Source organism: Gouania willdenowi, chromosome 8 (assembly GCF_900634775.1).
Source record: "Gouania willdenowi chromosome 8, fGouWil2.1, whole genome shotgun sequence".
In the NCBI taxonomy this organism is placed as follows: Eukaryota; Metazoa; Chordata; class Actinopteri; order Blenniiformes; family Gobiesocidae; genus Gouania; species Gouania willdenowi.
This window is the reverse complement of record NC_041051.1, coordinates 11,460,823-11,484,758: the sequence shown is the minus strand read 5'-3', so window position 1 is coordinate 11,484,758 and position 23,936 is coordinate 11,460,823. Positions and strand designations below refer to the sequence as shown.

Below are 23,936 nucleotides of genomic sequence, written 5' to 3'. Positions count from 1 at the left end.
CAAATCACACACGCACTGGATTGTCGGCTCTACCTTTACGCAAACACATTCGGCTTGATTTTATCTACTGTACAAGACGATTATTGGTTTTCTGCCTCTCTACCTTTATTGCAGAGAATGAAAGTAACAGATAACAAGTACTCACGTTACTGTAATTGAGTTGCTTTTATGGGTACATGTACTTTTTAACTTTTTATACATGTATTTCTAAATCAGTGATTTTTAGTAAAGTAATTTGTTACATTTCTACACCCAACCATAACTAAGTAAATTAGGATTTTTTTTTCTTTTAAAATGATTAAAGGACACAGGGAAAAACACAAAAAATTAAATAACCAGACAACAATCAACAAGCTTTGATGTAAATTTTCTGTGTACAAAACAGAGGACGGGACTTGGATGAGCAAACTGCTTCTTCTCTCGTCTCCTTTTTCGGCATGTACAAAAAAAAAAAAGAATAACAAAACTTCTGTGAATGCAACCATGTCGGAAATAAACTGAATAAATAAAATAAAAAAAATAAATAAATGCATCACATCATAGCCGACCAATCAGATTAAACGTAATGCGCGGCGCCAAAACAGCATTGAATGGAGGTTATTTTCTCAGAGCATCACCAGAAGATTCTGCAAGCACTAAGTATCCCATGATGACAGACCTGAGGATGTCCTAAAATGTAATAAATCATTTGGACATACCTGACAGATTGCCGGCGGGACTGGCGCCCTTCAGGAGTGGAAGCAATGGTAGGCTGATAGGACCCAAACGTTACATCTGTGGCTAAAGGCGTCTCTGATAAATGATAGTGAATGTGAAGATTGTTTTACAAATATACCAGCTTCCATTATACAGAGCACCACACACTCACCTTTCCCATTCTGCTGCTTCTCCTGAGGCTGGTCCTTCCTCTCACCTGTGGCTGGTCGCTCCAGAAGGCGAGATGGCGTGGAACGTTCCAGGATGTCGTCGATTCTTGTGCGAGTTCTGGGTGGCAGATCACTCCTGAGAGGAAAACAAAACGACACGTGAGATGCAAACGCACTGAAGGCAAACAAAATCCAATGAAAAATGTATGTTTGGGAAAGTTTGGCTTTGTTGTAGTGGCACGCAAAAGCCCACGACTAAAACACAGTAATTATTTATTATTTGGAGCTCCAGAAATAGGACGACAATGACAGCGAGCAGGAGAGAGAGTTGTTACCGTTCTTTAGTCGACCAAAGCGATGCCATTACGTCATCGTTATTGTCATCAAGCTCACTTTTCTTTGTTTCCTTCACTTGAAAGTAAACAATAGGTTATGTCACTTAAAGATTTCTACAAAAATGAATAAATAAATAAAAATGAACAGGTGGAAAACCATTACATGTATCTCTCTTTAAAATAGGAGATGCTGAAAGACGATCTGCTGATTTTTCAGAGCTGGTTGGTCTTGGTTTTGATTCAGGTTTGGTTTCATCTGGGAGATCATCCAGCGAATCATTCAGGAGGTCGTCCATTTCTGCGGAGGACATGAGAGAAGTTCATGATTTAAAGTGAAAACAAAAGCACTGAAAACCTAACTACACATAATATCCTGTACCAGTGACGTGCGGTGAGATGCATGACACACACTGACTCAAAAGAAACCTAAATGTGCAACATTTCATTTTTAATGTCATTTTATGTTTGTAAACAGGGATCAGGTATTTATTTGTATTTGTACTTGTACTTTTATTCTATTCTATCCTGCTATTGCCAGAACATATTCTTGCATGTATTGTATGTTCTTGCATTTAGAATTTTGACCTCAATTGAAACATTTATTTGTTTTTTTTTTTTATTTTGATTATGCTTTAATCCATTCTACAAGTTTCAACAATACAATAGCAAGAAAGAAGGAATTTTTATTATAAGGTGAAATGTATATTGTTTCTCTTCTGGGCTAGTCTCTCTTTTATCAAATAAGAATAAAAACCATGAATGATCTTATCTATAAATAAAGTTTGGGGGTTAAGGGTCTTGTTTAGGGACTAATGGTGAGGAAGGCTGACTGAACTACCTCCAGTACTGAAGCTCACTTCGGACCATTCCTTAGTGTTAAACACTGCCCCCTTGTCTGTGAGGCCAGGTACCATCTGCCTCCCAGTGTACAATTTCACTGTGCATTTAAAGACGATGCAGACGACCAGAAAGACTAAATATGTCACCCACACATTCATTAAATACATTAGACAGACTGTGGAACGTCAACATATGCAGTACATGAGTAATCAAACATGTACAGTCATGGACAAACGTATCGACACCCCTGGAATGTTTCTAGAAAATATATAATTTCTCCCAGAAATGATTACAATTACAAATTATTTTAGTATACATGTGTTTATTTCCTTAATGTGCATTGAAAAAACGCAAAAAAGCCAAAATTTCCAAAAAATTTCCATAAAACTCAAATTGGCCGGACAAAATTGTTGCCACCCTCAGCTCAATATTTAGTTGCACACCTATAACCATCAACACATTACTTACACCTCTCAACTGGAACTTTGCACACGCTTTTTTGTGCAAACTGCTCCAGGTTTCTTAGATTTGAAGGGCGCCTACTTGCAACAATTTTGTCTGGCCCATTTTTTGAGTTTTGTGTAAAATTCTGTAAATTTGGGGTTTTTTGTGTGTTTTTTCAATTCACATAAAGGAAATCAACACAGAAAAAAAAAACATTTGTAATTGCAACGATTTCTTGGAGACATCCAATGTTTCTGGAAACATTCCAGGGGTGCCCAATACTTTCATCCATGACTGTATATTAGCGATATAAAGAGAGAAAACAATTAGCATGCGCTGACTGGCTGCTCCATTAGTGTGTGTCTCGCTCTTTTTCAATGGATTTGAACCGGAAATGTGAAAACTCAGCAAATTTGACCATAAAGTGTTGATATCATACAGAAAACAGTGGAGAGATCATTTTTTTTCATCTAATCATAGTTAGTATTTTACATGCCATGATGCATGTCACTGCCCTGTACTCATTAAATAAACGTGTTTATCTTACTAAACTATATTTCAACCAATGGAGTGGTACTAGTTATATTCTGAAAATAATCAGAATCAGACTTGACAATTTGAAGAAAACAAATGAAAAGACGAAAGAAAGAAAGAAAGAAAGAAAGAAAGAAAGAAAGAAAGAAAGAAAGAAAGAAAGAAAGAAAGAAATAATGGTTCAAATCTGTGAAGCTAATTTTCCTGAAGGCTTAATTGTGGGTTTGTATTCTATCACCTCACCAGAAAGGGGGGATTTCTTCTGGCTGCGCGCTGCAGACAAAGGTGCAGAGTTTGCCTTTGTTCGTCCTCTCGTGGCTTCATCTGAGAGGAGAAGAGGACAAAGCGTTCTTTGACTGCTGCTATTAGGCTGAACTTCAAAAGCTCGTAATAACGCACGCAAAGCCATGATTGAGAAAGTAATGTATTCACCAACGCTGCACTAAATTACCTGCTACCGCTGGCTTTGCAACATTACTTCCTCCCACAGAGGAGTCTTTCTTTGGTCCGTCATTACCAAAGGGCTTCATTTGTGTTGGAGCTGCATCAGACTTCACCGATGCAAAGAGGTCAGCATCCATATCATCCATGTCCTGTTGGAAGGTCAAAAAAAACATCACGTCACACTAAAAGAAACGAGAATTTAATGTTTCCAGTTCCACCTATACCTTTATGGTCTTGATTACGTCGTTGGGATCAGCAGCTGAATCATCCGACGACTTAAAAATAAATAAATAAATAAAATAATCAAAGATACAGTTTGCAAAAACAATGAACTTCTTATTTTCTTGTCTGACGTACCTCAGAGTCAAAGCCATCCTCCTTTAGCTCCTCTGCTATCTTACTGAATATATTATCTGGACCAGATGAGCTGAAAACATATGTATATAGTTCACATTACATTGCAGAACTAATTGATAGATGTTGCTCAAAGGGGACATATCATGGTTTTAAATCCTTCCTTTTTACATATAAATCATACAGTTGTGGTCTATATAAAGCGGAACTGCACTGCTTGGGTCTGAAATCCTCATTATTATAGCTCTACAGGCCCCTTTTCTACCCCTTTTCTGATGTGCTTCTGAGAGCAACTCGTTTTGGTGCGGTCTCTTTAAATGCAAATGAGACACTCCATACCCCGCCCCCTCTTCAGGTGACACGGTTCAACTCCACCCTGCTCGACCATTTTTGTAGTTTGATAGAAGAGATACGGCTATGTAGCGGCGCATAAACTTTTTATTCAGAGGTTATTTACAAAATGTCAACAACAGAAGACTTGTCCATCCAGCCTTACATGTTTGACCCAGAGTCTGACCCGGCAGAGCGAGATGAAAATGAAGATGATGAACCTGCAGAACCCTAACAAGTGAGCTAACACAAGCACCGAGCTAACGCTAGCGCCAAGCTAACGTCACGAAATGCATTTTAATACAGTCTTTTAAAAGACAAAAACGGCAAAATGAAATGACTAATGAAAACTTTAGACTTAAATTAAATCACGTAGGCCATATCATTAAGGATCTAAAACGAGCACAAAGCGCTAACATATGAAGACGGTGCAACTGCTAATGCTAACAAAACAATGACAGGGACGTCTTATCATCACACTTTTTAGCGTTATTTACAGCTTACCAAAGTGCTCTGTTAATTGTCTCCAAAGATAGAAGGAATTGAACCCTCAATCAGACAAAGTCTTTCGGCAAATCCTTCTTTATACTGGCGGAGGTTGCTGAAGCAGTCATCCTTGAAGTGCTTCGCGCACACAAAAATGATCTTACCCACAGATGTGGGTACATTTCTGTAAAAAATAAAACTCAACCAGGCACTTTGAAAAGGTTCTGATGCTGGGAGATGGTGTAATGAAGCGTGTGGGTTACTACATCCAACAACCAAACATTTTGACTTATCCTCTCGTAACTTCGTCATCCTTGAGCTTGGACTACAAAATAAAAGCAAGAAATAAAAATGGCGGATTGCTCAAAGTGTTGGACCTGGAGTTGATGTACTAATTTGGCAGTTCCGCTGCAAATACTGTGATGTAATAGTTCAAAAAACGTAATAGAGAATAGAAAAATCGAAACAGATTGAAAAATATGAGCAAAACAGAATATAAAGATATCAACGGAGCACCTGAAGAAACTAATTTGATTTTTTCTGTACTTCTAAGCACTCTAAATATACAACAAAATGCATTTAAGGGCTAAAAAAGTGGATTTAGCATGATATGCCCCCTTTAAAATGTGTTTCTTGAGTTCTCTTGACTTACCGATATGATAGTGAGCCTCGACCCCCGTTACCTCGTAACGGGTGTTCTGGAAGAGAGATTGTTCCACAAAAGTTTAATACACTTAACACTATAACAATAGGGTGACCAAATGTCCAGATATACCCGGACATGTCCTCTTTTCACGTCTTGGCCGTACCGTCCGGCCGGATTTTACAAACTCACCAAAATGTCCATGAAAGCATCTAGGGGAACTCGTAAATTTAAATGACTCTAACTCTGCTAATAATTGCTCTATCAGAGACATTTCAGCCACTGCTTAAAGCTAAGGAGTTGTTTTTCACAGCCAGTTATCACATCATTACGATAAGTTTACTCACAAGTGACGGAATCCTTAAAGACGTTCCTTTTGTTTTGACAAAATCGTCACACACGAGGAAAAGAGAAGAGAGACTAAAGTCCAAGATGGATTGAAAGCAACCAAATAGTGGTGGATTTAATAAAATAAAAATATCAGCAGGAAGATTGTCCTGGTTGATAAAACCACCATGGAGGCTCAGAGAGGAGCCACTGAGATACTCTTTCCATCATCTGCTCTACACCTCATCACCTCCCGTCTCCAAAGACAACAGACAGAATGTTATTGAACTGTATATTTAATGATTATTTACTGTTCTGTAAGCCTTGAGTTTTGTTTTTTTTCTGGGAGGAGATGTTTCTCATTGTTTCAATGATTCAGAAATGTTAAGAGAATTTATATGAAATCGGTCAAACACAGATTGTTATAATGCATGATAACGGTGATTAACTTCAGTTGTCTTTTTAAGCCTTTGTTATAAGAGAGACATTCATTTCTAAACCTCATGTACAGTAACAATCTATTTATCTACCATTTTATTTTGCCGTCACAAGGTCGATGCAAAGAAAAAAAAAAAAAACGTCAAGTACTTTGAGTATGCAGAGGTCGGCCCCAGTGTCAACCTAAATACGGTATTAATGCATAAGTGAAGTAATATGATTATCAGATACAGTTTGACAAATTAGCAAATTAAATTACATTTATTATTTATGTATTTATAAAACAGTTGCTGCTTTCACGCATCTCATACTTTTTTTGTTTGTAATACATGCCTTTCTGCTCCTTTTCTTTCATGTTTTTCCTTCTTTTTCTCAACGTGGAGGAGAAAGAAGTATTTGTTTGGTTGAAAAGTCATTAAGTAAATAAATAAATACTCAAAAAACAAACATGACAAAACAAACATTTGTTTTTACTTGGTAAGTTCTTCCTAATGCTCTTAAAAACATTAGTTGAGACTGTTTTCATACTTTAAAACAAAGTTGGGGCCAGTACGTTAGAAGTTTCCTGCTTCTCCACGACTCACGTTCCCTGTTAGCGTCTAAACAATCCACTGATTAGAGAATTCTGCTTCATAATGAAAGCGAAGGATGGTAATGATGCTAGAAAGCTCCTGCCTGTGTGACATAATTAAGAAAGGAACCTGGAGTATTCAGAACACTTGCCTGCAGTGACTCATTATTACTGGTGTTCAGCTCTTGATTTGTTCTATTTTTCATCTGCTGCACTGAGTTTAACTGTATCTTCAATCCTCAACTTGTCCGTCTGTCCATGGCGCGAGATCTGTGATGTCTTCTATTACATTTGATCTTCAGAAAGTGATTTCTGTAATAAGAGTGGAGGAGAGAACCGTGAAACGTACCTTTAGAAGTTCTCGTCTTCTGCTTTGAGGCCTAGTATAGGGAACAAAAAAAAATGTCTTTAGTCTCAAAATAACTACAAGAAATCGTGTTTCCCAGATTCTAATTTACTTATTAATCTTCCTCTTAAATCAACAATGGAATTAAAAATATTATATTGTGCACGTAAAGCTCCCCAGTTCTCCCAGTGCTTGTTTCAAAAATATGCAAAATCATGAGGACATTATATATTTTAAATATTTTAAACCTTCCGACTAATAAATAAGGCTTATTTTTAGACATACACATGTAAATAGAATCTGTGAAAAGTGAAGCTACGGCCTGAACTCTGACCTCCTGCTTTTATAAATCAAGGTGTCCCGATCCGATATTGATATCAGATATCTGATATCAGCCAGAAAACAAATATCGGATTTCATCGGACTGCATCTAAAATCTCCGATACATATCAGATTGTATTTATTAACTTGTAGAATACTGTAGATTTTATGTAACCAATTGGTTAATAATAAATGGGTCAGTTTTTCTCATCCCTACTATTGTTCTCTGAGTAACATCACTTGATCAAGCCTTTTCTAACATTCCACACTACAAAAACAGTAATAAAAGTATGGATGATTTGTGCTGATATCGTATCGGATCGATATCGGTGTGGGCAAATACTCAAGGCTGCAATGTCAGTATTGTATCGGGAGTGAAAAAGTTGTATTGGGACATCCTTAGTTATAAACAAGATTTTCATATTCCACATATTTTGAAAAAGCACAAATACATAAGACCACATCTAATCTCACCTCATGTTTAATTCTATTTTATTCAAAAAGACATTTGAGAAATCTTAGCAAGAAGGTTCTGCTTCAAAAAAATCAATACAACATTTCTACCTGTAGCTGTTCCCCCAGACATGATATGAAACAATTGTGTTTTTATTATGACACTTTTTTTACCCTAACATTAAAGAATCAATATTGTGACATTTTAAAATATAATTTTGTACCGGTACATATATATATAATCTACTATTTAGAACAGCCTTTTTTGTTTATTGTACGTGTTACAAGCCAGCATGTTACTACTTTGGTACTTTATAAATGTCCTCTGCTGGTTTAATAAAAGGTGAAATCTAAATGTATCTATTGTCTGAAACGCAATTGCTATGTTTGCTTTTTTTAACAGCAATTCATAAATAGTCACAGAAAGAAACTATGAAATGCTGCAAAAAAGTGCATCGAGATCATCGATTAATAAGCGAATCACAGTCCTATGGAAGTGTATTGCATTCACTTGGAAAAAAAATAAATAAAAAAAAACATTTTTTTCTTAATAATTTATTCTTTTTTGTTTTGATTTTTGGGAAAATTTTTGTTTTCAGTTTTTAGGACAAATTTTTTATTCATCTGATTTTCAGACATTTTTTTTCCCCCGTTTTTCAAACAATTTTTTTTTTCTGGATTTTTTTTTAGTAATTTTTTTCTGTTTTTTTTGGAGTAATTTTTTTCTATTTTTCTGAGGCTATCCGTACGGTTGCCGTATCAATATATTGACAGTCTATCCATACGCAGCGCCCCTATTTGGCCAGTTTAAGTCACGTGACTAAGACTAAACCTAAGACGATACGTACGTATACTTCGGTAACCGTACCAATTGCACCGGGGGTTGTCCGTACGGCAACCGTACAAATAGACACTTTCTTTTTTTTATTGTTTTTCGTGCTAATTTTCTTCACTGCACACCGCGCATATTCAGTATTTTCAGCAGTCTCATGATCGTGTCATGAGTGACCACATAGCCAGTCTCAATGCACTTCAAATTCCTCATTTAGTATCCATGGAACATGCCATATCTGACCAACTGATTCTGGAGAAACATCACATTGTCCCACAGATCTGAAAGAGTTTTCCGTCTGAACAATCGCAAAGTCCTTCGGTGCCTACGTAAAGTCGATATGTCTAATTGTAATGCCATCAATATAATGGCTTAAAGATAGAACTATCTCCCAGTGTCTTAAACCATGTTGAAAGTACATTTTTTTTATCAAATTAAACTCGCCGGCTCTTTGCTCTCAATACAGAAATAAATTGATCTGTTGTTTCAAATGCCCTCCAAGCTCAGAGAAAAATAGTCGGGAAAACAGGGAAAATATTAGCATAAAAAACAGAAACATTTCTGTCCAAAAAACAAAACAAAAAATTAGACTGAATAACAGAAAAAGTAGCACGAAAAAAAGAAAAAAATTTGCCCGAAAAACAAACCAAAAAAAAATAAATTATTCAGGTAAAACCTGATTTTTTTCTTAAGTGAATGTAATATGCTTCCATACAGTTCCCAAATAGTAATAATAATCGAATCGAATCATGAGGTGCCTAACGATAGTATACCCACCTCTACTTGTTGTACATTAATCCATGTAAACAATTCTTCACATATCCCAGTTTATTCTATTTATTTCCACAAGCTTCCAGAATAGACAATAATAAATTATAGGACGATTTAAAAAAAAAAAAAAAAAAAAAGATAATTAGTTGAAAATGTTGTATTTTTAAGTTGTACTCACCATGTTTAATCCTCGCTGGTAAGGTAACCATAGGAAGCTTATAGTTAACTAAATCTGAATGGGCGTCTGTCGTTTCCAATGGTAACTAAACACACTCAGCATTTACCATTACAATACACACTGCACACATGATTAACCACATATTTAAATCAATAACAGATCAAACTTTAGTGATTTAGTATAGCCGAGCATCTATATTTAGCTTGCAATCATTGAACAATAAAATGAATCACAACTTCGACATAATGCGCATCTCCACACTTGCCAAGTTTCTATTTGAAGTTATTTAAACAGATAATCACAAAGCGTTAATATGTAGCATTAGCCGTAGCTAAGTATGAAATAAATAAAAAACAGTTTCTCTGAGATATGAAAACAGAAGAAGAAGAAGCAGCAGCTGCTGCTCCACTACCGGTAACACGCTTCCTGTTTACTGCAGTGCATTGTGGGTAATGTTGTTTTAAAGTACTTTGAAAATATAATTAAATACTTTAAAAAAACAAAGATTTTTTTTTTTTTGGTTTTTTTAAAGGTGTTTTAAAGATAATCGTGTTCAATATATATTATTATTATATTTTTTTTTTTTCGCTTGAACTTACTGAACAGGTATGTAATTAACCGAACCGGTTTACCACCAGGTGGCGTCAGTGCTGAACAATCAGACATAAAACATTAAAAAAAAAAGTTTCTCATGTCTCATGTAACGTGTAATTAAGTCAGTGAAAGACTACACTAGGTACTCACCTACCGATGTTTTATTATGTTGAGTACATTTTCACGTGTATGCTATACAAAGACTATGATAAGTTATTGTTTTAAGCAGTAAAACAGTGGTTCTCAAATATTTTTAGCTCAAGTACCCCTTTGTCTGGCTACATGATTTTGCTAAGAAAACTATTTCATAACAACTATAGAGCATAATGATGGAATGAATGAGTGACAACACATTCATTTTGTCAATAATTGGAAAGTAACAGTATGTACTGCATGGTTCCCACCTTTTTTTTTTTTTTTTAATCGTGGCCCCATCGAGATCATCGATTAATAATCGAATCACAGTCCTATGGAAGTGTATTGCATTCACTTGGAAAAAAATAAATAAATAAAAAACATTTTTTTCTTAATAATTTATTCTTTTTTGTTTTGTTTTTTGGGCAAATTTTTGTTTTCAGTTTTTAGGACAAATTTTTTATTCATCTGATTTTCAGAATTTTTTTTCCCCCGTTTTTCAAACAATTTTTTTTTTTTCTGGATTTTTTTTTTTGTAATTTTTTTCTGTTTTTTTTGGAGTAATTTTTTTCTATTTTTCTGAGGCTATCCGTACGGTTGCCGTATCAATATATTGACATGGCAAAAATTTGATATCAAGAATTTTTCCAAATGACTCCAAAGTAATTTTTTCCAAAAAATATTTTTTGATCATCTTTGAGTGCACATTTACTGCATTTTAGTTGAACTAATTTCACTAAGTGAACGTATAGAAATACTGGTCATATCACCAAGAAACTGACAATTTATTTGTTGATTTTCCTCTCTCTCTCTCTCTCTCTCTCTCTCAAGGACCCCTGTAGTGCCATTGCGTACCTCTCGAGCAGGGTCCGCAACATGCGGCTCTGGAGCCTCATGTGGTTCTTTGACTCTTTTGCAATGGCTCCCTGTAGCCTTAAAATATATTAAATTAATTGTTATTTCTTACAGAGGGTATTGATGATTAATGCTATTAACTTCAAATAAAATTCTGATAAAACAATTGGTAAACCTGAAAATAAATCACATTGTGCAATAACTCGGCCACTTTCCTACTTCACCTCCTGCAACCTCTACAGACCATCAACTTTCCCTGCACCTGTGGCTTATATTAAGTTTTAAATCCCAGGTAAGATAACTAAACTAACAAAAACACTATTCTGGATGAAAATAGTGACTTTATTTGTGTGGGGAAAGATTGATTTAATTGCCAACATGCCAGTTTAATATGCATGCTTTATATGTTGCAAGAAATTAGCAATTAGCATGTGACATCACATGATCATGTTATCAAATTCAAGTTATTTTTTGTAGCAGTAGGCTATTATAATCTATTTCATGATGAACCAGTGAAACCAACAGGTGTGAATCAACACCAATTTTAAATATATGTCAAAACTGAACGACTTTAACATTTATTTCAAGTTGAAGTTATGGATGACAATTTGATGTTACAGGATCAAGTAAAGACACAAAACAGTAACAAGACATAAGGTAGATTGACTGTGTAAGAGATGGTTATCCTCCCACACTTTAATTTAAGAAAGTGTCTATTCGTATGGTTGCCTTACGGACATCCTCCGGTGCTATTGGTACGTTTACCGAAGTACACATACAGTACATAGTGTCTTAGGGTTAGGGTTAGGGATAGGTGAAGGGTTAGGGTTAGGTAAAGGAATGTGTTTTCTCGATGAGACCCCCCGGGGGAGTTCAGGGACTCTCCCAGTTAGATAGAGAATCAAAGGCAGGCACGGGCCGATGCTTCTCATTTGTGTTCCTCCCTTCCTTGTGTCACTCATCAAAAGGTTTAGTGAAGTTGTATCAGTATAGTGCGGTGTGAGTGCAGTGTTGTAAATGTGGGACAAAGAACAAAGCGGGGGGGATGAATGCACCCTCTCCATTCTGTGTCTGTCTGGACACCCTGTCGTAAATTCATGTGTTGTGTGGTATGGTATGAGGCTTTACAGAGCTGTTAGCCGAGGGACAGGAGTGGAAGCCTGTTTGGACCCAGCTTGCAGCCTCCGCCCCATTACCTGTTATAAGGAATGGGTTGGAGGTGGAACTGTTTTGGTGGATTTCTGCTTGTTTCTTCTGGATTCATTTTAGGGTGTTTGATTTTAGGTGTTGAATTTATCTTAGGTTTTGGTGTAAGTTAAGGTCCCTGAATTTGGCCATTGAGAGGAGGCAGTAGCGGTTAGGGTTAGGGTTCATGTCTGGGTGTAGTAAGTAAACGTGGAAGGTAAGTGTTGCACAATTCCCTAAATTTAGTCATTAAGTGGAGGAGGTAGCGATTAAGGTTAGGGCCATTGGGTGGAGGTGGTAGCGGTTGTGGTTAGGGCCATGAAGTGTGAGCGGTAGCGGTTAGGGTTAGGATCTGGGTTTAGGGTAGAGGTTCATGTTGACTGGGTTAGATTGAGGGTTAGGGTCAGGGTTAGCGTACGGATAGAATGTTGGTATATTGAACAACAAAAAACATGTTTATTCAATCACATAATACAAGTGTGTGATTAGGCAATAAACTTCATCAAAGACAGGGAGCATGATTCAACACAGATCGTAACATCAATGATTCTCTCAGCCATCTCCAAATCCATGATGTTAATTTCCTTATTTTACAATAAATCAGGAAACCCACATCATGAATTTGAACATGGCTTAGAGAATCATTTATTTACAATAAATCAGGCCACTAAGAAATGTGTTGACAAAGATCAGTCGCAGCACTCCTTCCTCTTGTGCATGTGTTCATAAAGGCTGTCTTTGAATAAAACCACTTGAGGCACATCAACTTCAAAAAAGCATAGTAAAGTTTCCCACTTTTTGTAAGTTATGTTCGTTTTTCTACTTGTATGATTGTGCGCGAGCTTTCAAATGAATAGGAATCCACATCAAGATATTGAAAGCATGAAGTCCTTCCTGGAAGTGTTCGGGACATCATAGTCCTATAAAAAAAAAAGAAAAAAGAAAATATGAAACAAATAAATATCATCATGAAAATCCAATGAACAACCAAGAACAACAACATCAACAATTTACACACTCCAGTATAGTAGGTGATGATATGCACCTATTCAAGTTGGTTGCAACACGCCATTAACAAAGAACAATAACAAATAAATATCATGCTTTTACTGATTCTGTGTGTTTGCTGGTCAAATCTGGGTAAGATTTATAATGTAAAGGTTTGGGTGCATTCACACCGATGGATCCTAAAGCGTTAAAAACGCTCTTCGTTTGCTCGGAGAGTCCTCCTCAATGGTCGGTGTGAACATGCAAACAAAGTTTGGAGCAAATCAAACAGGCAAATTCTAAAGCGATTGTGTTTGTTGGTCTCAGAGCATTTCTAATCGCAGCCTAGAGCGATTAGGAGCGCCATGAACACTCTCAGAGCAGAACAAAGGAAATATAGGCAATGACATAGAGCACACGGGATTGTGGAAGAGCCGGCGACAGGACTTCAAAACCAGTAGCTGTTCCCACTCAACGATCTTGAAGCCAAAATAAGCAAGAGTTGAATATATTGAACTCCTGCGACTGTTTTGCATGACGAAAGCCAATCAGAGTCTTTGTTGACCGTCAACACAGACACTGGTCTGTTCACCCATTCAACCATGGAGTAGAAGCTGTGTGTGACCACCTGGAGCTGTATGACACAGACTTTATAACCGGGACCAGACTAGGAAGGATTTGACGTGGAGGAGAATCAGCGAGGAGGTGGTAGTAGCAGGTAAAAGTTCTCTCTGTAGTTTTCATCTTTGAAAGTCGGCACTGAGCTAGGATAGCATTAGCTGCTAATCACATCAGCTTTTTTCACTGGTGGTTTATGTTTATGAGAGGAGAAAAAGGAGCGCAGCTTCTCGCTTCAGCAGGCAGTGAAACTCACCAAGTTGGATGTGTCGCTGATGAGCGGTGCTTTGCTTCAATCATATGAAGCAAATGGGGACATTTTTTGATCCTGCAAAACCTGTGGAACGCTTCGTGCGGCAGACGAGTCCGGTGCCACAGAAGACGCATTTGGCGTGAACGCAGCATTATGCAGCCCAGTCAAGCCAAGAACATAAGTATCTGAAATAAGATCCCTTAGATTCCACAGGTTGGTTAGAACAGTTTACTGCAGAACAACTGATTTTGACAGCTCAAAAAAGACAAAAACACTGAACAGAAAAGTTGAATGGCGTCTTGGCTTTCCTTCACAACATAACTGCTATTCACAAAGAGAGCTGTGCAAGATCCATGACTGTCAATCATCGTCATATATGACATAAAATCCTGTTTTTCAACCTCAAATAACTTATTAAAAACAAACTAAAACAAAATAAGCACTTGAACACAATGTAGGGTGATAATAACTAATGATCACAGCAGAGTTTAGGTTTGGAAAAAAATGATGTGACGAGTATTTTAACTTTACAGTTTGACCCACATCCCATCTGTTATCATTGAGGAGGTAGGGTTTATGACCTATACTGGAGCCAGTCAGTAGGGGAAGCTCTAAAAATAAAAGCTTCACTCCACCGGGGAGATTGTCCTGTCCATTCTTTTTACAGTTTATGTTTAAAACCACCTAAAGCACGGCAACTTTTTGCAACTAGTTGCTGCTCCATTGTTGAACGGAGGAGACAAAAGTTTCTGTGCACTCTTAAGCGCTCGCTTTGGCCCATAGATGAGAGCCTCTTCTTCAGGTTTCTCTTTCTCTGCCTATAAAGTCTCTAATCCAGTAAAGTTTGGAACAGATCAGAAGCTGAGCCTTAAACGCAAACCGAGTCAAACCAAGGTGATGAAACGACCACCTGTCCTCTGCCCATTTGGACTGAGTTGGGGATTAAACTGGTGTGAATACATCTTGAGTTAAGGCTGATCAAAACTGGAACAGCTGTTCTAAACTTGGACCTACTCGTGCGAACACAGGAAAGCAATAAATGTACTATATAACCATCAATAAATTAGAATTTAGTTAGTTTCAGTTAGTCACTGAATTATTTAGTGTTTACCATAACATGTGAAACACCAAGTCTATAGCACAAGCTTTTGTTCTGTTCAGTCTTCATGGGGATTAAAAAGCATTTTAAGAAAATGGCTGCTTTATTTTATTTTCACAAACAATTGGTCATGGACGTTATTATCGGCCTACCGATATTATCAGCTAATATTAGGCATAAAATGTAATATTGGTTGACATCGGTATTAGCTTTTCCACCGATATAGAAAAATCAATGTGTCGTTTTTTGAAACAACATATCGAAACTACTATTAGTTGTATATTACAACCAATGGGGCATCACATTAAAAGTAGCCTTAACCTGTTATGTTCATGGAGAGATATGTGACTTAAAATGAGGTTAGTGGGGAGAGGATCTCTGTATACGTTGGTATCGGTAAGAATTGGAGATCTAAAATTTTGTAAAATTTAGTGTTCGACAATATTGGCATATTAGCAAAAAAAGCTAATATTGAACATTGATACATGCAATGCTTTTTTCACAGTTTTGATGGGTTGCACAAAACCTCAACAGCACATTCAACCTCTGTTCCACCCAATCAGCTCAGTAATGTATTGACATGCTTAGATATTAAATCTTTGATGTAAATTTTCTGTGTTCAAAACAGGGGACGGGACTTGGATTAGCAAACTGCTTCTCTCGTCTCCTTTTTCGGCATGGACAAAACAAAAAAAAAAAAAAAAAAAGGAATAACAAAACTTCTGTGAATGCCACCATGTCGGAAATAAACTGAATAAATAAAATAAAAAATAAAATCTCAAGTAAAAGGTTTTATCATAAGCATTTTGTATATTCTTCTTTTGAGCATATTATTATTCAAACTGGTAACCTTGATGATTTTGTTGTCATGATCAAACATTTCTTTTAGATTTACATTTCTAACCTTCTTTTCATTTACTTGAAACATCCAATATGACAAAAAAATTATATAATATTTAATGGTAAAGCTACTTTTAATATGAACAACCAGGCAACCACCTTTTACATTTACATTGCTTTTAATTATTCTCACTTTGGACCTACTTATGCAAATACAGGAGGGGAAATAATGAAAGAGGCTTTTTTTTGTTCCTGTCACTGAATCGTTTAGTGCAGTGTTTCCCAGGGGGCTTGACGTCATTACAGTGTGTGTGTGTGTGTGTGTGTGTGTGTGTGTGTCCTAGAATGCCCTTGCACATGAATTGCCTTGAGCATTAAAAAGGAAACAGTTATTAATAACAGCTTTGTTCGTTTTTCATTCTTGAAAGGGGGCACAGCAGGAACAGTTTAGTGTTTGACGTAATGTCTGACAAACCAAGACTGGCACAAACTTGTTCAGTCTCTATGGGATTAAAGTTAGTTTTATTTGTACAAATTCATGTCTTCGCGCATTGGTGCAAACTTTATGTATCAATTTATCATGTTCATGTCCCATATAATTAAACCAGGGAAATCGCACATGCAAAGACACATAAATCCGTACAAATAAAACTATTTATTTAGCATTCAATATTACTTAGTACGGGGTGCTTATCTTGTGTGTGTGTGTGTGTGTGTGTGTGGGCTATGTGCAAGCAATTAAAAAGTCTCAGGTCTAAAAGGTTACACTCTTTTTTAGATGTTTCACTGTTTTAAATTGTCACAGAAAAAAAATCTACTTTAAGCTTCTACCTTGGCTTTTGACATGAATACAGCATGAATTTGTTTCCTGTTTATGTCATACAACATAGCTGAAGTGTGACAAAGCGTAATCGTCTTGATCCAAAAGAAAAACAACCTCTGCTCCCACAATCAGCTCAGTCATGTGTTGACATGTTTAGTTATTATGTCTCAACTCTATTACAAGAAGAATTTATTGGCATCTTGTTTCATGCCAATTATTCAAACTGATGACACACAAACTTTATTGTTCATCCTATCTGTTTACATCTGTGCTCTGTCTAATGCCAGTTTCTCACCAATTAAATTCTGAGATACACCCAGTTGGATGCACAGTGGCTTAGTGGTTAGCACGTCTCCCTCACAGCAAGAAGGTCCTGGGTTCAAGCCCTGGGGTGGACACTTGGGTCGTTTCTGTGTGGAGTTTGCATGTTCTCCGCATGCTGCATGGGTTTCCTCCGGTACTCTGGCTTCCTCCCACAATCCAAAAATATGCTGTTGGGTTGATTGGAGTGTAGAAATCGCCCATAGGTGTGAATGTGAGTGGTTGTTTGTCTGTCTGTGTGTTGCCCTGTGATTGACTGGTGCCCTATCCAGGGTGTACCCCTGTCTAATGCCCAGTGAGAGCTGGAGTGTCAGAAATTGGATGGATGTCATGTTTCTTGTAAATTACCATTATTAACCTTTTTTCTGTTTTTTTTTTGCTTGAATCATCCAATATGACAAAAGTAAAATTGTATTTGATAAGGAAACTTAATTTGAAAAGAATCACCAGGCAGCCACCAATCCACAGAATCAACTGCAAAACTCAGAGAAAGCAATTAGGACTGTTTGATTTCCAATTTGCCATTACTGCTTCATAAAATTGGACGTTAAATTACTGAGAATTTTGGGAGAGAAATAGATGCTACTATTGTTATGTAAATGCTAAAAGAAATGATGGAAAAAAGAAAGATTTCAATATAATCATTTACAACTTTCAGGTCATTAAGAATGCTGCCAGATTAGGTATTCTGCATTCTTGTAGTTGTTATAATGTTAAGCCAGTAGTTTTTACATTTATAAGGCATCTATGTCACCTGTAAGCCTTCATACACAGGAAATATCCCTTTATATGTTGGCAATGCCATTTTTGAGATTTCGGCGTTCGCAAACCAAGTTCTTGACACGTCACGATTGCTTTTTGTTTATGCTCTCGCATAGAGAGCCTATAGTTAAAAAGCAATTAATTGTGATGTTTTAGCACTGAGATAGGTGTCATCCAATTCTCTGGATGTTATGACGTTATTCCAAAAAAGACCAGGATCATTACGGTGGATGGATTTTGATGTTGCACTTACCAGAAAACGATAAATAAGACTTTGAAAATGGCAGTTGTTGCAGCGTTTGGATACCACTATCAGCCATTTTACTACAGATCTACACATTGCCTTCCAGCTGAATGAGGAACACACCTTAAAACAGGTAAGTCTACGCTATGATTGCATGTCTTTAACCTCATGAAACCAGATGGAATTCTATGAATGGAGCACTTCCTTGAGTAATCACTAAGTCACAGTTTCTCAAACATGTCGACTGCCACAAGCATGTGTTTAAAGTGCTTTATATTACATATTGCCTGAACTGCTTTTTATTCCTGCTTCCCTCGGCCAGGGTCTCCTAAAGATCCCAAAAACTAAATTTAAAACCCGAGGAGACCTGACGTTCCAGGCTATGGCCCCCAGACTCTGGAATAACCTGCACCAGTCTCTCCGGGAGCTTAACTGTGTGAACACTTTTAAAAAACTGTTTAAGACTTCACTTTTCAGGAACGCTTTTAGTTAACTGGATTTTAAACTTTTATTATCCATTTATGTTGCTGCTTTTATGATGTACAGTATATGCACCCATGTTTTATTATTCTATTTTGATGTTGCACTTGTATTTTCAACACAGCTCTATACAGCACTTTGTGATGTGATCTGCAAAAAGCGCTTTATAAATAAATTACTTACATAGTTACTAAAGAAAATAATTTGCTGTGTACATTGTTGCCTTCTATGAAATCCAATTTCTGATGGTGGGACTGTTATAAGCATGATTTTATACATGTCTATAGAGGGAAATACCAGGTAATGTATTTGTCAACCCTTTTGAAGAGATGATAGATTGTTATGCTGCTGAATCATTTATTATTGGCACCGTTGAGGCGAGTACATAAAAGTAAAATGTGGAGCAGGCATCTTCACTCTTTATGCATCTGTGCCTCTATCATATGCTCCACTTTGCTACATTGTCTGCTTGTCTATAAGTTCCCTGCACACAGTGTGATGTCTGCCAACCTGTTCTTAGTTTAGTTTTTGCTACTGTATATAGGAATTTATTTGTCTTGATTGGAATTTAAATCAACAGGTAAAGCTGTAGTATGTAGAATCTGTGAGACTGGAATGGAAACAACTATGCCACCCCCTACTGTCCCTGTTTGGAATCACCAGCATCTTAGTGAACGCACACGACTGTGGATTTGCAGTGTTTGCAACTTAAAGACTTGGTTGCTAAATATGGCGACTTTCCAGCTAATCTCAATGACTTTTTCTCAAAAGCAACTAGTGACAAATCAAGCAGATTTTTGTGTTATAAGAGAGTTTTCTGATGTTTTACGGACTCCAGAGCTTAGTTTGTGCTGGATCCTGCCAGACAAAATATAAATATAACACATTTTGTCCCGTCTAGAACTGGTAAATATGAACTTATTAGAAATGCTGATGGTCAATCCTTTGGCGTGCTTGTGTTACTCTTCTGCCCCTGTGACAGTGTCACTTTGGATAGATTCTTTTGCAATACTATGAGTCCCTGTTGTAAATTGTAACTAAGTCCAAACTTCTAGTGCAATATAATGTTTCACCTTCTCGGGGCGCAGCACTTATTCCAGGTTCAGAAGCACGCAAGAGGAAAAGAACTCAAGCAGATGATAGAAAACGTGTAAGTCCAGATTTTAATGGGAATGCCCACATTTCAGGGCCGCTCCACCCAGAGTGAGTAACTGGGATCAAGGTGTGCAGTGACAAACTCAAGTACCGGGGGAGAATTACGCACATGGAAGAATAAAACCCAAAATGAATTAGTCCATGTTCAAGGCGGATCATATTTCCATCCATTTTCTGACCCGCGTGCCTATCTCCAGCGTTCCTTATGCGCTTATCAGGGGTACACCCTAGATTACGCTGGCAGTTGATCGTATTTTCCATATGTATATATATATATATATATATATATATATATATATATATACAGTATATATACATACATATGGAAAATACGGTGTCTATATATATATATATAAATATTGATCTTATCCATGGTTGAATCACAATAATCTCCATAAAAGCGGAAAATCTACAGGGCAGGACTGATTCGATTTTCTTCTGGTCCTCTCGATGAACTGCATTGTATAATTTGGTGGTTGTCTTTGTATTGACTACAACTCACTGTATCGCACGATTACATTAAATCTCCTAAGTCCTTGCTGCAACAGATACGCATCAAGGTGGTGATTGATGGACTGCAGAGTTAGACTCTCGCTTCTCCACATTTGTCTTCTTTTTTTTCACTTGCTTTGATGTGTTAGCCGTTGTGCCTTATTCTTGTTTTCCTGCCAGAACGCTTGCCATTGCACCTTTACAACCAATAGAAAATGATCGTGCATTGACCTTTGTCGAGCAGCTAGTAATGGCAGAAAGAGCTCATGGAACACTTGGTCTGTAAAAAAATCTGTCATTGGCTGAAGAAGAGCATCTCGATCCTTGATTTCTAAAGGTTGAATACAGAGCCAAGAGAATTCGCTGAGGTCCAGTGTCCTCTCACTTTGAATTATAATATGCTGAAAGATTATTATGGATTTTTGACCAAATGACACCATAAAAGAAACCTACATACTGCAGCTTAAAGGAGAAACCGAGCGAGAATACTGTAGCTTAAAATTTTACTTGAGGTTCTTTTTAGCAACACTATCTAATGAACTGGGCCTTCCTGCTTCAACTTTTGGGTAGTTATCATAGTTCAAACAGTTAAATGCGGAACAGAACGGAAGAGCTGGAGGACCCTCCCCTGGCACTAAAGTCTCCTGCTTGGGTACACTTTGGTGTCCGGGTGAAATATTGCAACGGAGAAAGACAAGTGAAAAAAACGAGGGCAGTGTGCCAACATTGTTCAGCTGAAATCGGGTATGTTTCCGGGAACACGACGAACATGCTAACTCACTTGAAACTGCACCGCCCGAGTGCAAATATCACTGCGACAAGAAAGAAAACGTCCTTAGTGCAAACGCAGCTGACTTCGGCATTCAAGCAGCCTCTGCCTAGCAATTCAGATCTGGCCAAAGCTATAACAACTGCCATCGGAGTCTTTATAGCAGCGGATAATAACTGATAACAAGCTGTGAGGATCTTATTTTTTTTTTTATATTTCATGTATTTTTTGTTTGAGAATATTATTATTACTAGGCAGCACTTTACAACAGTAAAGTATTTTTCTAAACTTTATTTTCAGAACGTTAAATACATTGTTGGTTTACTAAAGTTTTGAATGAACAAGCACATTTATGTTTTGCATTTGTAGCTGCCAGCAGATCTGCACTTTCTGCAGACAATGTGGACAAGTACATTTTTCTGGCCAAAAATATGAAGGTCTAAACTAAGGGCTACATGCTGGAACTGTGCTGTACTTTTTGTTTGTTGACAAGCTGTGAGCTTATTTCTATAATATTTAATGTATTTTTTGTTTGAGAATATTATTACCAGGCAGCACTTTACAAGTATTGCATTTTTTTAAACTTTTTTTTCATATTCTGTATAATAAAAAATACGTTGTTGGTTTGCTAAAGTTTCGAATAAACGACAAGCAAATTTATGTTTTGCATTTTGTTCCATACTGTACCAAAAATGAACCAAACCGTGCCCTCAAAACCGAGGTACTTATCGAACCGTGATTTTTGTGTATTGTTGCACCCCTAATGTCTCAGAATCAGAATCAGAATCAACTTTATTGACCAAGTAATGTATTGAATACACACGAGGAATTTGTCTTGGTGAACTGTGCTCTCGCTGATAGTGTAAACATTAAATAATAACAATCAACTAGAATAAAGAAAAATAAAGAAAAAAGAAGTATAACATAAATAAAAAGAGTAGTTAGACTAATAATAACAATCAGCTAGAAAAAAGAAAAATAAATTAAAAAAAGAAGTATAAAAAAATATAAAGAGTAGTTAGACTAATATGTGCAAACTAAATAAAATAACAAGATAATAATAATAATAGTAATAATAATAATAATGAAATGAAATAAAAATACAATAATAATAATAATAAGATAATAGTGCAGTAGTGCATAGATGAGTAGTGCATGTGAACATTTAAATGAAAATATTATGTCCATGAACATTCTCAGTGACAGGTTGATCCAGGGTTGTTATGTTTAGTTCCATGGTTATTTCACAGTAACAGAAACAGGTCTGAAACTCTGACTGTTTAGTGTTGATCAGAGTGACAGCCTGGGGAAAAAAAACTGTTTTTATGGCGGGTAGTTTTGGCGTACAGTGATCTGTAGCGTCTGCCGGAGGGGAGGAGTTTAAACAGATTCTGTGCAGGGTGTGAGGGGTCTGCAGTGATGCTACCTGCCCGTTTCCTGACCCTGGACAGGTATAAGTCTTAGATGGAGGGCAGATCAACACCAATAATCTTTTCTGCAGTCCTGATTATCCGTTGTAGTCTGTGTCTGTCTAGTTTGGTTGTAGATCCAAACCAGACAATGATGGAGGTGCACAGAACAGACTGAATGATGGAGGTGCACAGAACATGATCAGCAGCTCCTGGGGCAGGTTGAACTTCCTCAGCTGACGCAGGAAGTACATCCTCTGCTGTGCCTTTTTCCTTATATATATATATATATATTATACTTGTAACACTGGTCACTGTAAATGTATTTCAATGTAGCTTAATCATGAGCTCTCCACAGTCTTTATCAAATAAGACTGAGTCAAACAGTCAAATACACATGATGCTAAACCTTTAGGATAAGTGTTAGAATAGCTGCTGGAGTGTTGTTTTAACACAAGCTCAGTTTCAGCATGAATTCCTGCTGAATGTGTGAAGTTGAGGAGGTGGATGGACATGCAGTCCATACTTAGTGCCCCCTCACAGATATACAATCAACTTTTGCTATTTCAGCATTTGGCATTCGGATCACTCTGGGGTAATATGAGTTCACATTCAATTGCTGTTTTTATGTTGTTGTTAGAAACAGAAACAGGATTGTTGAGGGGAAGGCTGAGATTTGTATTGATGGACAAAAGATTGGCATAGTTCCTCAAAAAAATTGCTTGAAATTCTCAAAATGTATCACAAATTTGGTGATCATTATTGTCTCTAAATTTGAGTCATACAGTTTTTTCAAGCGCAGGCCTTTTTCAAAGGAGTTTGCATGTTCTCCGGAAGAACTGTAGGTTCTCTCCAACAGTACTTAAACACATACATTATGTTGGTATTTCACACAGAACCGCCTAGCACAGGGGTCTGCAACCTTTACTCTCAAAAGAGCCATTTTGCCTCAACTAACCTGGACTAAAGTCTTCCCGGAGCTGAAAAAAATACCTTCTCAATGGAAACAATATAGTGTATATATTTCTATACAGTTAAAACTGTTTAACATAATGATGAGTAACTTGAATTTGATAACACATGATCATGTTGGTCAACACATGCTCTCTATTTTCTTCCAGAATAGTCTTTTAATTGATTTAGTGATCTTACCAGGGATTTAAAACTTCAGGCATGAGTTACTGCGCAATGTGATTTATTTCTAGGTTGACAAATTGTTAGATTGTGATTTTATTTGGTGTCAATGTAATTAATCATTAACACCCTCTGTGAAAAAATAACAATTATTTATTTCAATATTTTTTTAAAGCTATAGGGAGCCATTGCAAAAGAGTCAAAGAGCCACATGAGGCTCCAGAGCCACAGGTTGTAGACCCCTGGCATAGAAGAATATGCACTTTAT

At 36.9% G+C, this 23,936-nt stretch overlaps 1 protein-coding gene and 1 long non-coding RNA gene across 5 annotated transcripts in view; both read right to left on the bottom strand.

Moving 5' to 3' along the window:
* Positions 1–23,936, bottom strand: part of fbf1 (Fas binding factor 1) — a 61,776-nt gene that overhangs the window by 12,145 nt on the left and 25,695 nt on the right. For 3 of the 4 annotated variants that reach the window (XM_028454407.1, XM_028454404.1, XM_028454405.1), the window contains 10 exons: positions 6,962–6,992; positions 5,286–5,331; positions 3,821–3,890; positions 3,688–3,738; positions 3,471–3,612; positions 3,263–3,343; positions 1,365–1,499; positions 1,202–1,277; positions 869–1,002; positions 699–792 (listed from right to left, as the gene is read on the bottom strand). In XM_028454407.1, coding sequence (XP_028310208.1) covers positions 699–792; positions 869–1,002; positions 1,202–1,277; positions 1,365–1,499; positions 3,263–3,343; positions 3,471–3,612; positions 3,688–3,738; positions 3,821–3,890; positions 5,286–5,331; positions 6,962–6,992 — 860 coding nt within the window. Of the gene's footprint in view, positions 1–698; positions 793–868; positions 1,003–1,201; positions 1,278–1,364; positions 1,500–3,262; positions 3,344–3,470; positions 3,613–3,687; positions 3,739–3,820; positions 3,891–5,285; positions 5,332–6,961; positions 6,993–9,513; positions 9,927–23,936 lie in introns of those variants that run through there. The other variant, XM_028454406.1, reaches the window with a different exon arrangement.
* Positions 12,717–14,515, bottom strand: LOC114467895 (uncharacterized). Its single transcript, XR_003674590.1, has 2 exons — positions 14,144–14,515; positions 12,717–13,202 (listed from the first exon to the last, which is right to left on the bottom strand). It is a non-coding gene; the product is annotated as an uncharacterized LOC114467895 (long non-coding RNA).